Source organism: Panthera tigris, chromosome D1 (genome assembly GCF_018350195.1).
Source record: "Panthera tigris isolate Pti1 chromosome D1, P.tigris_Pti1_mat1.1, whole genome shotgun sequence".
NCBI lineage: Eukaryota > Metazoa > Chordata > Mammalia > Carnivora > Felidae > Panthera > Panthera tigris.
Window position 1 is genome coordinate 98,422,801 of NC_056669.1, and position 17,150 is coordinate 98,439,950.

The 17,150-nt window shown below is 42.3% G+C and overlaps 1 protein-coding gene across 2 annotated transcripts in view; it reads left to right on the forward strand.

Annotated features, from left to right (window-relative positions):
- DDB2 (damage specific DNA binding protein 2) overlaps window positions 1-17,150 on the forward strand; it is a 20,295-nt gene continuing 3,145 nt past the window's right edge. Inside the window, exons 1-6 of one of the 2 annotated variants that reach the window (XM_042959148.1) lie at window positions 1-249; window positions 346-502; window positions 1,639-1,775; window positions 2,168-2,359; window positions 15,523-15,668; window positions 16,987-17,086. In XM_042959148.1, the coding sequence (XP_042815082.1) occupies window positions 376-502; window positions 1,639-1,775; window positions 2,168-2,359; window positions 15,523-15,668; window positions 16,987-17,086 (702 nt within the window). In that variant the 5' untranslated portion in view covers window positions 1-249; window positions 346-375. The remainder of the gene's footprint in view (window positions 250-345; window positions 503-1,638; window positions 1,776-2,167; window positions 2,360-15,522; window positions 15,669-16,986; window positions 17,087-17,150) is intronic. The other variant, XM_042959149.1, reaches the window with a different exon arrangement.

Consider the following 17,150-nt stretch of genomic DNA (forward strand, 5'->3'; position numbering starts at 1 on the left):
GAAGCCTTGATTGGCACCTGGTCTCATGTGGACTGGCTGAGGCCTGGCAACGCGGTGTCTGAAGAGGCTTCAAGTTGGCTGCTCTAGCCATGGCGGCCATCTTTATTTCTGGCAGATCAGCTGATGGGCACCAACGCGCCCAATTTAGAGGCCAGGCGTTGGGTCTTTCTCTAGGGAGCCCATGAGCCCCTCCCCTCGCGTGCCTCTCTGAGAGGGGGCGGGCCGGAGCAGGAAGCCAGATTGAACGCGGTGAGGCTGTTTGGCGGGAAGTTGGCTTAGTTCCCTGGTCCCCGCCTAGTTTCTCCCCAGAGGCTTCTCAATCTTCCCTCCTTGATCTCGGCATAGGGCACAGTACCCTTTCGCACGGAGGACGCGATGGCTCCCAGGAAACGCCCAGAAACCCAGAAGACCCCCGAGGTGGTTGTGCGCCCCAAGAGCAGGAGGAGCAGAAGCCCCCGGGAGCTGGAGCCCGAGGCCAAGAAGCTCTGTGTGAAGGGCCCCGGTACTGCCTGCGCCTGCTGCTTTAATAATTCCGCCTTTGGGGGTTCTCACGCAGGAGGCTGGAGTGGGGGGTGGGTGCTGTTGGTTTCCTGAGGCTATCCCAAGTTTTAAGGATGCCTTGGGCTGTGCATTTTTCCGCAGGTCCTTTGACACCACAGAGCTTGGGCTTAACCCCTCTCAGGTGATGGGAAGAGGCAGATGAGCTCCATTACATAAGACACAACGGACTTTTCAAATTCCTGTGTACCAGGATTTTTACACACTGAGGACTGCTTAAAATAATCCTACCTTGCCTGGTGGTGCGTGTGGTGAATTTCGGTAGTCATGGTTGCTAGCTGTGTGTCCTTGGTTTCCGCTGTGAGAATCTTCAATTTCCTTCCTTAGAAAACTCATTCTCTGAGGTTTATTGGGGCTTGAACCTGGGGCTATAAGGATTGGGGGGGGGGCAAAAAACACTGGAGCAGGGTGTTGTTGATGAAGTGTTTTTTGTCCCTAAGAAAAAGGAATTAATCGGTTGTCAAGAGGCTGGATTCATAGAAACCAGATCCTCAAGTACATCTTTATTCCTATTCTAAGTGGATCTATCTCTCCAAAAGTAGCCAGGCCAGACCCTCTGGATCCTGGTGGTTTCCCAAAGAACAGATTGGACTTGGGGCGAACAACTGGTCACCTCTACATTATTTTAATATAGGATTTAAAGATACTTCTTTTCCCAGTCACTTCTACCATGCTACCCTAAAATCTTTTTATTTTACATGATATGTGATTTTTAAATTGTCACCCAACCCTACCATGAGTTTTCCAACCTACTGGGAAGAGTTCTGTGTATACTTTATTCTTGGGTGTTTCTTTGGTTCCGTTCTCAGAAACCCTGCGAGGGTTTGTTTTCATATTATTTCATATTTAGCTTCACTTCAGAATTACTACTGGGGGAGTGTTTGGGGCAAGGGGCTGAATCCCTACTCACTATATTTTGTGCTGGCTGAGACTGAGCAGACCATGGAAAGGCCTTAAGAGGTAATGAGAGAGATTGGCTATGTAGAATGGAACAACAAAGCTTTCTTTCTGAGATTTCAGCAGGAAACCCTTCCGTGCGTGAGAGCAGAGAGGAAAATATGTGTCTGTTCTGCTTGGCAGGTTCTAGCAGAAGATTTGACTCAGGCTGCCTTTGGGCGGGGTTGGCTAGCCTTCAGGTCCCGCCATCATACACCAGCATCGTCAGGGCCCTTCACCACCATAAGCTGGGCAAAGCTGCCTGGCCATCACTACAGCAGGTGAGGCATTTCCTGGCTGAAGTGCTCGAGTTTCCCTCGTACCTTTTTACTATTGGGATGTTCTAAAATTAGATGCTCGGTTGGTTCAGCGGGTTGTCAGAGTGGTCAGATCACCTCTACCTTGGTGACTGACCTACTGGGCATTCAGCCAAGTAGAAAAGTCTTATGCTGTAAAGGTCCCATCTGGAATGCACTCTGCCCCCTTGCTTTCCAAGATTAGTTCATGCACATTGCAAATATTTTCACACACAGAGCCAGGCAGTTCACTTTCCTTTGGGGGGGGGGGGAGGGGAGGACTTGGCTCTAGGGCTCATCTATGGAGGAGGCAGAGATTGACAGTTTACCCAGGACTTGGATTTTAACTCAACTTAATTCTTTTTTCTCTGTGTCAGGGTCTCCAGCAGTCCTTTGTGCATTCTCTGGCTTCTTACCGGATATTCCAAAAAGCTGCCCCTTTTGACAGGAGGGCCACATCCTTGGCATGGCACCCAACTCACCCCAGCACCCTGGCTGTGGGTTCCAAAGGGGGAGATATCATGCTCTGGAACTTTGGCATAAAGGACAAACCCACCTTCATTAAAGGGGTGAGCAGTTCCCTGTGCCACACAATAGTGCTGAAGAAGTGTTTGTTGAAGGGATGGAGAATTATCCAGTAACAAGGAGATGACTGGGATCAAAGTAACTAGGTATTTTCAAACAAGGAAATGGTGATGATACTCAAATCTTCATTGAGTGCCAGCCCTTAAAATATTAGAAGGTATAAAATGTTGGTCACCCTGTTGTAAGTTATCACATAGGACAGAATCCGAGCCCCTTCTTTTCTCTTGCCCTCATCTTCTGCTGTCTTTCCTCACTTCCTATGCTTTAGCCACACAAGCTATTTCTATTCCTAAAACTGCGTCATTGCTCTTGCTTTTCTCTTTGACTGGAGTGCTCTTTGTCTTGGTTTTCTCATGGCTGCCTCCCTTCAGCCATGACCATTCAGGTCTTGACTTGGTGTATTTCTTCAAACAGCTTTCGCTGACCACTCTGTCTAAAGTAGTCTCTACTTGACTCATTCACTCTGGTTCATTACCCTGCTTCATTTCCCCCACCGACAATGTTTATCAATATCTGAAATGTTTCACTTATTTGAGTGTCTTTGCCCATACAAATGTCTTTGGAAAGTAAGCTCCACGATAAGACGGACCTTGTCTTTCTGGTTTACTGCCATATCCCCAGTGCCTCGAACAATGTTTGGCCTAGAGTAGTAGCTGCTTTATTATATTTGTTGAATGAGTGAGGGCCTTGAAGTATAACTGGGTAGATGGGATATATACATACAAGATAACTTGCAATATAGATGCTAAATGCTACAGAATGTGAGAGAAGGAAGAACCCCTTGTGAATTAGAGTCAACAGAGAAGGCTCATGGATGAGTGGGGAGTGAGGAGGAATAATATTTAGGTAAATGGAGAGAAAAAGGACAAGCAGAGTGTGTTCGGGGCAAAGTTTGGCATAGCGCTTTCTAGGGATGGCCTTAATCGTGTTAGTGTTTATCATCAATTGCTGAGGGGTGAAGGTGTTGGCCCCTCTACCAAAAAGAAGACCTTTATTTTTATTTATTTATTTTTTCAGCTCTAATATTGCCAGTTTATTTATTTATTTTTATAATTATTTATTTATTCATTTATTTATTTTTAATTTACATCCAAGTTAGTTAGCATGTAGTGCAACAATGATTTCAGGAGTAGATTCCTTAATGCCCCTTACCCATTTAGCCCACCCCCCCACCCACAACCCTCCAGCAACCCTCGGTTTGTTCTCTGTATTTAAGAGTCTCTTATGTTTTGTCCCCCTCCCTTTTTTATATTATTTTTCCTTCCCTTCCCTTATGTTCATTTGTTTTGTATCTTAAATTCCTCATATGAGTGAAGTCATATGATATTTGTCTTTCCCTGACTGACTAATTTCGCTCAGCAGAATACCCTCTAGTTCCATTCATGTAGTTGCAAATGGCAAGATTTCATTCTTTTTGATTGCTGTGTAATAATACTCCATTGTGTGTGTGTGTGTGTGTGTGTGTGTGTGTGTGTGTGTGTGTATACACACACACCCCACATCTTCTTTATCCATTCATCTGTTGTTGGACATTTGGGCTCTTTCCATACTTCAGCTATTGTCGATAGCACTGCTGTAAACATTGGGGTGCATGTGCCCCTTCGAAACAGCAACCTATATCCCTTGGATAAATACCTAATAGTGTAATTGTTGGATCATAGAGTAGTTCTATTTTTAATCTTTTGGGGAACCTCCATACTGTTTTCCAGAGTGGCTGCACCAGTTTGCATTCCCACCAGCAGTGCAAAAGAGATCCTCTTTCTCCGCATCCTCGCCAACATCTGTTGTTGCCTGAGGTCTTAATTTTAGCCACTCTGACTGGTGTGAGGTGGTATCTCACTGTGGTTTTGATTTGTATTTCTCTGATGATAAGTGACGTTGAGCGTCTTTTCATGTGTCTGTTAGCCATCTGGATGTCTTTGGAGAAGTGTCTGTTTGTGTCTTTTGCCCATTTCTTCATTATTTGGGATTATTTGTTTTTTGGGTGTTGAATTTGGTAAGTTCTTCATGGATTTTGGATACTAACCTCTTATCTGATATGTCATTTGCAAATATCTTCTTCCATTCCATCAGTTGCCTTTTAGTTTTGCCGATTGTTTCCTTCACTGTGCAGAAGCTTTTTATTTTGATGAGGTCCAGATAGTTCATTTTTGAGAAGAGAAAACCTTTCATTTGCCCAGATGGGGGCTGGCAAATGGAGGACTCTACTGTAAAAAGTGACACTCTGGGCTTAGAGCAGCAGCCACAGACTCACAGGCCTTAAGAAGCCAAAGAAAAAGAAGAGTGATAGATGATGGGATCAGTGGTAAACAGGAGATGGTTGACAGGCAAGAATCTAGGTCTCGTGGTATCAGGTTTGATTTTTTCAAATGAACCCTGAAATCTTGATATTTTTTTTTACATGAAATGTTCTGATTTTTAAAAATTGTGATGAAATACACAAAACAAAACGTACCGTCTTTGACCATTTTTAAGTGTATAGTCCAGTGGTGTTAAGTATATTGGAATTCTTGTGTAGCCAGTCTCCAGAAGGTAAAACTACAAAAGTGTTTGCAAAAGTGAAATTCTGTACCCACTAACACTAACTCCCCATTCTTCCCTCTTCCTGTCCTTGGCCACCACCATTCTACTTTCTGTCTTTATGATTTTGACACTCTCACGAGTATCTCATATAAGTGGAACTATACAATATTTATCTGTTGGCTTATCTCACTTCATATAATGTCCTCTGGGCTCATCCATGTTGTAGCAGGTGTCAGAATTTCCTTTTTAAGGCTGAGTAATATTCCACTTCATGTATATACCACATTTTGCTTATCCATTGATCAGTTGATGGACACTTGGGTTGCTTCTACCTTTTGGCTGTTGTGAATAATGCTGCTATGGACATGGGTGTACAAATCTCTCTTCAGGTCCCTGCTTTCAGTTCTTTTGGGCATATACCCAGAAGTGGAATAGAAGAGACAGACAAGGCCAGTGGTGAACCCAGGATGAGTTTTCTTAAGTGGAGGCTCCAGAGCAGCCCATCAGAAAAGGCCAGGTTAGACAGCCTTGGGATGAGATGGATGTTCAAGAAAACAGGTGCTTGAAGCCAGAAGAAAGGCAGCCAGAGAAATGCTGTGCCCAGAGTTTGGCTTCCTGCCCAGCTGGTGAGACAGGTGACCACCAGAAGGGGCAGTTTTAAATTGAAGTCAAAGCCCAGAACTCAGGCAGGAAGAGATTTGTTTTGTTTGGGTTTTTTCCCCTGGGAATCTAGGACATGGGAATAGAGAAATTTAAGAAGTACCTAAGGGTGTCCTCAGGGAAGAGCCACCTGACCAAAAGGAGAATGACATCTGCTTTGAACTTGTGCCAGGCTGAGACTGCTTTTGGTTTACATCACCCTTTATTATAATGTGCATTTAAGTGATGTTTCCTCACACCATGGTGGAGATTGGCCTGGACATTTGAATTTTGGATTAGCAAGACGCTAGATTGGAACAGAAGAAGGGTATGGTGGTCTGGAGAACTGCCTGTCTTTACTCCCAGATACTGACAGAAAGTTGATTTGGCACCAGTGACTGGAGGAGAAGCAGTGCCTCATTTTGTCACTTCTTTTGTCCTCTGACCTTGGCTCTGACCTTTACATCTTCAGGCCCTTGGCAAGGAAACACATTACATTTTCAAAATGAAGATAACTTAGTTTTACTCTTATTATAAAATGATCTTTGGGGCGCCTGGGTGGCTCAGTTGGTTAAGTGTCCGACTTCTGCTCAGGTCACGATCTCACACTTTTTGAGTTTGAGCCCCATGTGCAGCTCTGTGCTGACAGTTCAGAGTCTGGAGCCTGCTTCAGATTCTGTATCTTACCCAAGTAAATAAGTATACTTACTATTTTGAGAGAGAGAGAGAGCGCGTGCAAGCAGGGAAGGAGCAGAGAGACTTATTTAAAAAAAAATAATTGTGAGGGTGCCTAGATGGCTCAGGTGGTTAAGCACCCGAGTCTTGATGTTAGCTCAGGTCATGATCTTACGGTTGTTGGTTGGTGAGATCCAGCCCTCTGTCGAGCTCTGTGCTGAGCGGGGAGCCTGCTTAGGATTCTCTCTCTCTGCCCCTTCCCTGTTCACATGCACACTCTCTCTCTTTCTCAAAATAAATAAATGAACATTAAAAATAAAAATAGGGGTGCCTGGTGGCTCAGTTGCTTAAGCGTCCAACTTTGGCTTAGGTCATGATCTCACAGTTCGTGAGTTCAAGCCCCATGTTGGGCTCTGTGATGACAGCTCAGAACTTGGAGCCTGCTACTGATTCTGTGTCTCCCTCTGTCTCTGCCCCTCCCCCACTCACACTCTGTCTCTCTCTTTCTCAAAAATAATTGAACATTGAAAAAAATTTTTTTTAAATAAAAATAAAAATGATTGTGATTTGTTTGGTGTGTTTTTCTATATGTTTCTCCTGTTTGGGGTTCACTGAACTTCTTGGATCTATGGGTTTGTCATCAAATTTGGAAAATTTTAGGTCATCATTTCTTCAAATAGTTTCTCCCCTCTTTTTTTTTTTTTCTGCCTCTGGGACTCCAATTACATACATGTTAGGCTACTAGGTATTGTCCTGCAGGTCATTGATTAACACTTTATTTTTTAATCCCCTCCCCCTCATTTTATTTTGCATAGCTTCTACCGCATGTCTCAACTTCATTGATCGTCTACATCTAATCTGCTATTAATCCCATCCAATGTATTTTTCTTTTCAGATACTGTATATCATCTCTAGAAGCTTAATTTAGGCCTTTTAAAATATCTTCCATTTCTTTTTTCATGTTCATTACTTCTTCTACTTTTCTTGACCATATAGAATATGTTTATATTGTTTCAATGTTTCACTTGTTTCAATGTTTTTGCTTAATTCTATCATCTGTGTCACTTGTAAGGGTGTTTGTATTCACTGAGCTTTCTTCTGGTTATAAGTTCTATTTTCCTGCTTCTTTGCATGCCTGGTAATTTCTCATTGGATGCCAGACATTGTGAATTTTACATTGCTGGATGTTGGATTTTGTTGTATTCTTTTAAATATTGTTGGGCTTTGTTCTGGGACACAGGTACTTATAACCAGTTTGGTACCTTCAAGGCTTGCTTTTAAGCTTTGTTAATATAGTTACTATATTAGTTTCCTCTTGATTCTATAACAGATTATCACAGTCTTGGTATCTTACAACAAAACAATTTTATTCTCTTACAGTTCTGGAGGTCAGAAATCTGAAATGATTTTTCTGAACAAATGTCAACATGTTGGCAAGGCTGGTTCTTTCTCAAGTTTCTGAGGGGAGAATTTGTTTCCTTGCTTTTTTCAGCTTCTTGTGGCCATCTGAACTCCTGAGCTGTGGTTTCTTCCATCTTAAAAGTGCATCACTGCAATTTCTGCTTCTGTGATCACACTGCTTTCTTTTCTGACTGACTCCCCCTGTGTTGCTCTTATAAAGACCATTTGATTTCGATTATATCAGTCCCACCCAGACAATCCAAAATAATCTCCCCATCTCAATATCCTTAACTTAACCACATATGCACAATCCCTTTTGTCATCTAGAGTATTATTCATGGAGTCTATGGATTAGGGCATGGACATCTTGGGGACCATTATTTAATCTACCCCAGTCAGCATGGGTTTAAGGAAGCCTATAGTCTAGGTATAAGTTGGCCTCATCCTGAGGCAATACTCTTCTGAAGACTCAATGTTCTGTATATTAAGTCCTTTCATTCTGGATGGTGAGAATACAGACTATTCTGAGGATTCTCCCCTATTTATCCATGGTGCTTCTCCCCACTCCCCTCCCAGCCTTGGGTAGTTTCCTCATACCCATTTACACATTAATACTTACCCAAAAGACTTGAGGGGATCCTTGTGAAAATCTCCAGAATGTTCCCTCTGTGTGTCTCCTCCCCAGAATTTTGCCCACAAATTCTTGCTATGTTGGCTTTCCTAAAATTCTGTCTTCTCAACTCAGTGAGACTGCTAGGCTGTGTGTGTCCTCCCTCTCGGTCTTGCTGCCTGGATACTTTCTCCAAGTGCTAACCTGGGACAGTTGTAGGACTATCTCTTGCTTGCCTCCTGTCTTGTGCTGCCTGCTGTCTAATCTCTGAGAACCTATTTCACTTTTCTTGTCCATTTTCTTAGTTGTTTAAGACAGGAAGATATACCTGTTTTCTGACACTCCATCATGGTTGGGAACAGAAATTCCCATTAATTTCAATAGTTTATCTGAGGATTTAACATTTTTGTCCTACACAGTCTTGTCACCTACAAATCACAAGAGTTGGGTTTCTTTCTTTACTATTCTTATACTTCTTATACTTCTTTTTCGCCTTGTTCCATTGTCTTATTCTAGTACATTGCTGAATATTGACTCTAGCAGACATGCTTGTCTTATTCTTGATCATAGAAGGCTTTTATATTTTATCATTGAGCATGATTTCTTCTACTTTCTATTGTAAAATACACATAACATAAAATTAACCAGTTTTTAAAAGTTTATTTCATTTTTAAAAAAAATTTAAAGTTAATTTGTTTTCAGAGAGAGAGAGAGAGAGAGATGTGGGAGGGGCAGAGAGAGAGAGACAGAGAGAGAATCCTAAGCAGGTTCTGCACAGTCAGTGCAGAGCCTGATGTGGGGCTCAAACCCACGAACTGCAAGATCATGACCCGAGCTGAAACCAAGAGTCGGATGCTTAACTGACTGAGCCAGCCAGGCGTCTCCCCATTTTAACCATTTTAAGTGTACAATTCAGTGGCATTAAGTACTTTCACATTGTTGTGCAACTATCACCACAACCATCTTTGGAACTTGTACATCTTCCCACAATAAAACTCTGTACCATTAAACAAAGACTCTTTATTACCCTCCCCTATATGCACTAATCTGCCTTCTGTCTCTAAAAATTTGAGTATTTGCGGCACCTGGGTGGCTCAGTCGGTTGAGCGTCCAACTTCGGCTCAGGTCATGATCTTGTGGTCCGTGAGTTCAAGCCCCACGTCGGGCTCTGTGCTGACAGCTCAGAGCCTGGAGCCTGTTTCTGATTCTGTGTCTCCCTCTCTCTCTCTGCCCCTCCCCCCCTCACTATCTCTGTCTCTCAAAAATAAATAAACATTAAAAAAATATTTAAAAATTTGACTATTCGGGTACTTCATATAAATGGAATCATGCAATATTTTTCCTTTTGGGTCTGGCTTCTTTCATTTAGCATAATGTTTTCAAGGTTCATCTATGTTGTAGCATGGATCAGTACTTCATTACTTTTTTATAGCTGAATAATGGTCCATCATATGGATTTGCCACATTTCATTTATCCAGTCATCTGTTGATGGACGTTTGGGTTGTTTCCACCTTTTGCTATTATGAATGCAACTGCTGTGAATATACATGTACAAGTTTTTGTTTGAATACCTGTTTTTACTTCTTTTGGGTATATACATGGGAGCTTGTTTGTGTTTTAAAATTGTCTGTTTTTTAATATCCCTTATCAGATTATGTAAATTCCCCTTTTATTTCTGGTTTGCCAGAAGCTCTTGTGAATGAAATTGTATTTCATCAAATACTTTTTTGTATCTCTTGAGATCAGCATATGATTTTTCCCCTTTATTCTCCTAATGTGATAAGCTACACCAATTGATTTTGTGTGTTTGTTTTGGTTTATTAATTATATTCCAATTTTTCACTTAAATTTTCTTTTTTTCTCATTTCTTAAAACCTTTCCAATTTTATCATCTCCAGCAAGTAATACTGCTTCTTAAAAATCATGATAAAAGCACATAACATTTATCACTGAACATTTAAAAAAAAAAAAAATATATATATATATATATTTGTTTTAAGTTTTTTTATTTTGAGAGAGAGAGAGAGAGAGAGAGAGAGAGAGACTGTATGAGCGGGGGAGGGGCAGAAAGAGAGGAAAACAGAATCCCAAGCAGGCTCTGCACGATCAATGTGGAGCCCGACATGGGGCTTGAATCCACGAACCATGAAATCATGACCTGAGCTGAAGTCAAGAGCCAGACGCTTAACTGACTGAGCCACCCAGGTGCCCCTATATACATACATTTTTCTAAGTTTATTTATTTTTTGAGAGAGAAAAAGTGTGTGTGTGTGTGTGTGTGTGTGTGCGCGTGCGTGAGTGAGGGAGGGGCAGAGAGAGAAGGAGCAAGAGAATCCCAAGCAGGCTCCATGCTGTCAGCTCAGAGCCTGACACCAGTCTCAAACTCACGAACTGTGAGATCATGACCTGAGTCAAAATCAAGAGTGGGACACTTAACCAGCTCAGCCACCCAGACACCCCAATCACCGAAACATTTTTAAGTGTACAGTAGTGTTAACTATAGTCACATTATTATATAACAGAACTCTAGAACTTTTTCATTGTGTAAAACTGCAACTGTATACCCATCGGATAAGTTCCTCATTTTCCCCTTCCCTCAGCCCTTGGCGACCACAATTAATGCTTTCTGTTTCTATGAGTTAGAACTGCTTTAGACACCCCTAAGTTTTGATGGTCTTATTGTGGTTACATAGGAGAATGTTCTGCGTAGGAAATACACAGTAGAGTATTTGAGGGTGATTGGACATCAAGCTGGTAATTTATTATCAAATGCTTCCATAAAAGCAGTTCTTTGTGCTAGTCTTGCAACTTTTCGAAGAGTTTGAGATGGTTGGAAAACAACAACAACAAAAGACTGATATTATTTCTTCCTTAAATGTTTAGTGTATTCAACAGTGAAGCTACCAGGACCTGGAATTTACTTTGCAAGAACATTTTTAGTTGTGAATACAATGCCTTTAATCAGACTATTCTGATTTTCTCTTTCATTTTCCGTCAGTTTAGCAAATTCTAGGGATTTCCCCATTTCATCTAAGTTTTCGAATTTATTGGCATAAGATTGTTTATTATATCCTCTTATTATTGTTTAAAATGTCTAAGATTTCTACTGATGTCCCTTTTTTGATCTATTACTTTGGTTATTTGTGACTTCTCTCTGGTCAGTCTCACCAGGGATTTATCAATTTTAGTAGTATTTTCGTTGAACCAACTTTTGTTTGTGAATTTTCCCACAGTATATTTGTTTTCTGTTGTATTCATTTCTATTCAATCTCCTGCTTTATTTTCCTGTTACTTTCATACCTTCTTGAGATGGATGTTTGAATCATTGATTATTAGCCTTCTTTTATTATGGATAACGCTTCTGTGAATATTTGTGTTCAAGTTTTCATGTGAACATACTTATTCATTTCTCTTGGGTATATGCCTATATGCCCAAGAGTGTACATTGATGGGACACACAGTAACTTTATGTTTAAGTTTTTGAGGAACTGCCAAACAGTTTTCCAGAGCGACTTCTCCATTTCACATTCCCACCAGCAGCGTAGGAGGGCTTCAACTTCTCCACATCCTTAACAACATTTGTGGGTTTTTTCCCAGCTTTATTGAGGTATAATTGACGAATAAAAATTGTACATATTTAAGGTGTACAGTGTGAAGTTTTAACATATATGTACTTGCAAATGATTACCATGGTCAAGCTAATTCATCACCTCACATATTGCCTTGTGTGCGTGCAACGAGCTGAGAACATTTAAGATCAACTCTCCTAGTAAATTTCAAACATATAACATACTGTTAATAACTGTAGTCACCGTGCTGTCCGTTAGAACTCCAGAACTCACTCATCCTGCATAGTTGACACTTTGTACCTTGGATCAACATCTCCTCCAGCCCCAAGCCCCTAGGCAACCACCATTCTACTCAGCTTTTATGAGTTCCATCTCTTTAGGGTCCACATATAAGTAAGATCATGCAGTATTTGTCTTTCTGTGTCTGACTTATTTCACTTAGCATAGCATCCTCCTGGTTCATCCTGGTTGTCACAAATGGCAGGATTTCCTTCTTTTTAAAGGCTCAATAATATTCCATTTATATACATACAACATTTTTCTGTATCTCTTCATCTGTCTACAGACACTGAGGTTGTTTTCCTATCTTGGCTACTGTGAATAATGCTGCAGTGAACACAGGAGGGACGATAACACTTTGAGAAGCTTATTTCATTTCCTTTGGATATATACCCAGAAGTGGGATTACTGGATCACATGGTATTTCTAAATTTTCTGAGGAACCCCCATGCTGTTTTCTGCATTGCCTCTACCAACTTACATTCCCATCAACAGTGTACAAGAGTACCTTGTTCTCTACCCCTTTGCTGGTACCTGTTATCTTCTGTTGTTTCAATAATAGCATTCTTTTTTTTTCTTATTTTCGTGTTTATTTATTTATTTTTGAAAGAGAGAGAGTTGGGGAGGGGCAGAGAGAGAGAGGGAGACACAGAATCCGAAGCAGGCTCCAGGCTCTGAGCTGTCAGCACAGAGCCCAAAGCAGGGCTCGAAATCACAAACCAGGAGATCATGACCTGAGCCGAAGTCAGTGCTTAACCAACTGAGCCACCCAGGTGCCCCTGATAATAGCTATTCTAGAAAGTTTAAGGTGATATAGCTCATTGTAGTTTTGATTTGCATTTCCCTGATGTCAGGATTAGTGATGTTGAGCACCTTTGCACATACCTGTTGGCCATTTGTATGTCTTCTTTGGAGAAATGTCTATTTAGGTCCCTTGCCCATTGTTTAGCGAGGTTATTTGGGGGAGAGTTTTGTTTTTTGCTATAGAGTTCCTTATATTTTTTGATATTAACTTCTTATCAGATACAGTATGTGAATATTTTCTCCCATTTTATGGGTTGTCTTTTCACCACCTGTTATTGTCTATCTTTTTTTTTAATGTTTATTTATTTTGAGAGAGAGCATGAGGGGCAGAGAGAGAGGGGGAGAGAGAATCCCAAGCAGGCTTTGCATTATTAGCGCAGAGCCTGATGTGGAGCTTGATCTCACAAACTGAATCATGACCTGAGCTGAAATCAAGAGTCAGATGCTTAACCAACTGAGTCACCCAGACTTCTCTAATTGTCTATCTTTTTTATTATAGCCATCCCAGAGGGTGTGAAATAGTATCTCATGATGTCTAATGATGTTGAGCATCTTTTCATGTGCTCCTGGCCATTTGCATGTCTTTGGGAAAATGTCTGTTCAAATCCTTTGTCCATTTTAAAATTAGGTCTATTTTTAAAAATGTATTTTAATCACAATTATTTTGTGTGCGTAGGTATGTATGTATGTATTTAAGCAGGGTCCATGCCCAGCATCAGGTTTGAACTCATGACCCCAAGATCAGGAGTCAGATGTTCCACCGACTGAGCCAGCCAGGTGCCTAATCACAATTATTTTAAAGCCTATATATAACAGCTCCAATATCTGTATCTCCTGTATCTTTCAAATGTTTTTTCCTCTTCGTTTTTGTTTATTTGGCCTTATCTTCTGATATGCCGGATGATTTTAGATGTAATGCCAGATATTGCATATGAAAACTTGTAGAGATAATTTTGAGTTTTGGGTGGTGATGTTTTCCTCTAGAGACAATTTTTTTTTCTCCATCAGATCATCTTAATCCAATGAGTTTAAAATTATTTGAATCTGGACTTCAGGTTTTGTGAGGGTCAGGCTATTTCTAGTTTGCTCTTATTTCGAGAGTGTCTAGGATCTTAACTAAAAGCTGGGTTTTTTTTCTAAGACCTCTCCTTCTTGGCAAGTCTGAGCTCCAGTTCTGCCTCTCTTGCCGTGTGAGACTGGCAAAACCGCAGCCCAGCTTCTCAGCCTTGAAGCCACCTACCACTTTCATATCAGCTTGTCTGCAGTTTGGTTTCTCAGCTTCAAAGCCACAGCCTTCTAATCTGCATAGACCTCAAGGGGTAAAGCAGCATCCAAACGTCAGGTCCATCTTTCTGCTTCTTTCTCTGGGATGTTGGTCTTCAAGTCCTTGATGCCTTGATAGCTCTCCATTGACTTCAGAAACTTTTCTTTAAAGACATTTATTTTGGAGGTGCCTGGGTGGCTCAGTCGGTTGAGCATCTGACTCTTGATTTCGGCTCAGGTCATGATCTCACGGCTTGAGAGATCGAGCCCCGCGTCGGGCTCTGCACTGACAGAGAGCGCGGAGCCTGCTTGGGATTCTCTTTCTTCCTCCCTCTCTGTCCCTCCCCTGCATGCATGCTCGCTCTCTCTCTCAAAATAAATAAATATTAAAAAAAAAAAAAGCAAACACGGTGAAGCCTTAGTGAGCACAGGACTCAACTGTTGGGAGCAGAAGATTATCACAGCAATAAGTGTTTGGCGGACCATCATCACCTTTATAGAGGAGATAGGATGTGCCAGTTAGCATGCTGAGTGAGCCAAGTGGATGTTGTTTAAGAGGCCTTGTATGGGTCTGTGAGGCTGGGATAGCGGCAGCTTAAGAAGTAGAGAAGGGGCTCTTGAGGGTGTAAAGTTCTTAAAACTGTGCCTGATACATAAGAAGCACTTAATAAGGTTATGTTTTTTGATGTTATGATTATTTTCATCATCATTGTCTGGAATATCTGGAAAAAATAGGAAGGAGTTCACATCTGACTCCTGCCCACCTAATCCAGGCACTGTTCCGAGCTGAAGCTCTTCTAAAGAGCGCTGGGCAATAAACAAACCATGGTACATCCACATAATGGAATGCTTGGCAATAAAATGGAATGAGCTCTGGGTATACATAGTAACTTGGGTGCATCTCGGGCATTATGCTGAGTGAGATGAATACTGTATGATTCATTTATACGACAATCTATTAAAGGCAAAACCATAGCACAGTGATAGAGAACAGATCCACAGTGGCCGAGGGGTGACAGGAGGAGAAGGGGTGTGACCACGAGGGGAGAGCACAGGGGGCTTTTTTGAGGGGATGGAACTGTTCTGCATCCTGATTTGGGTGGTGGTTATTCAAATCTATACTCTTGTGTTTTCACATCCATAGAAGTGTGTGGTAAAAACAACCAAATGTACCGTATGTTAATTTTTTTTTTTAATTCAATTAAAACTAAAACCTTAAGTAATGAAGAGTCCCATGGAGCGCATGCCTGCATCCAGGCCTCTCGGCTGGCCTGGTCGCACGTGCTGCCTGCCCGGCTGTCTGGTCGGCAGACTCCGTGCACCCAGGCCTCATCCTTCTCCTGGGCCATCTTCACTCACTGGTTTTTCTCTTCCTTATGTTAGATTGGAGCTGGAGGGAGCGTCACTGGGCTGAAGTTTAACCCTCTTGATACCAACCAGTTTTTCACCTCCTCAATGGAGGGAACAACTAGGCTGCAAGACTTTACAGGCAACACGCTCCGAGTGTTTACCAGCTCAGACACCTGCAAGTGAGTGGCTTCACTAGGAGGGAAAGGGCCTCTAGGCTCTCGGTGTAGTTCTGATGAGAGCCTCTGGATCTCGTTTGTATTACCCAAACCTAGCACGGGAAAGACCAGCAAGGTGGCAGACCCTTTCCACCCTTCCCTCTCTTTCTGAAACTTCCTGTAGCTGCCTTTCTCTGTTCCAGGTGGGTTACTGCTTCGGTGAGGTATTCTAGAACCTCAGCTCTTCTCAGAGAGGGAAGGGCTTCAGCTCTTCTGTAAGGCATTCATATATTAGACTAGACCTTGATTCTCACTAGTTAACATGGCATTGGCCTAGAAAGCCACTTTTAAAGGTTGGAGCAGGAACTAAGAATTTGAGATTTCATTCTCTACATCCCTGAGTTGTAATGACCCAACCACTTCTTTGATAGAAGCTTAAAGGGATAGAATTGTGCCCATAAAGCACTTTGGACTCCCCAAGGGCAAGTGGCTGGAGAAATTACAAAAGACGCGTCAGTTTGATTTCTAGCCAGAGACACGACTCTAACTGTTCTCTAAGGAATCAAGGGTGTGGAGGCTCTAACTAGCACTGGACATTATCCTGGGCTGCCCCACAGAGGTAAGAAATACCAAGCAATCAGGGCAAGTGATGGGATAGACTCAGCTCCATGTTATTCTTCCACAAGAAACCCTCCCTCCGAAAGATATTTGTAGGGGATACAAAAGACACCGTAGCAAGGATTTGAGTGTTTGAGAGGAAAAATAGGAATCTGAGATCTCCTGGCTGGGCATTAGGATCCCTGAAGCAATCCCAACCCTTTGTCCTCAAGTAGTCCGAGAGGCAAAAGAGCAAGACAGAGCTCCTAAAATTGTGCTTTTTCCCCTAAATGCTCAGAAGAGGGCAGAAGTTCTTTTCTCGCCAGCTCTGACAACCGGAGCTGGGCAGTCCCTTTTTGATTTGTCATCTCCTTTGGCCCAGAGGGTAGAGAGTGAAGAGAGACACCAATAAACATGTCTTCCTCAAAACCCAGGGCTGTAGGGGGCAGGCTGGCCTGGGGACTTGCCTAATGGCTCTAAGGGACAGCTTCTTAAGGACTCCTACCAGCTGAGGATCCTGGCCCTGGCAGTAACTGGACAAATTTCTGAGCCTCATCACCCTCGTGCCCTCTCTCTGGAAGGTAGACAAGTAAGAGTGTTCCTCACTGGGAGTCCGTGGTGAGACAATTATTCATTTATTCAACAAATACTGATTGGACATCTATCCGTTAGACGTTAGAGCTGGAACAGTTAATGGCTCTTGCCTTTGTCCCCAAGAATCTTATAGCACAGTCTCTCCCCCCAGCATCTGGTTTTGCAGCCTGGATGTGTCTGCCAGAAGCCGAATGGTGGTCACAGGCGACAATGTGGGACATGTGATCCTGCTGAACATGGACGGCAGGGAGGTGCGTTCTCTGGAGCCCTGGTCTTCCCTTTCTTTCCCTTACCCCCAGCCTCCCTGCACCCCAC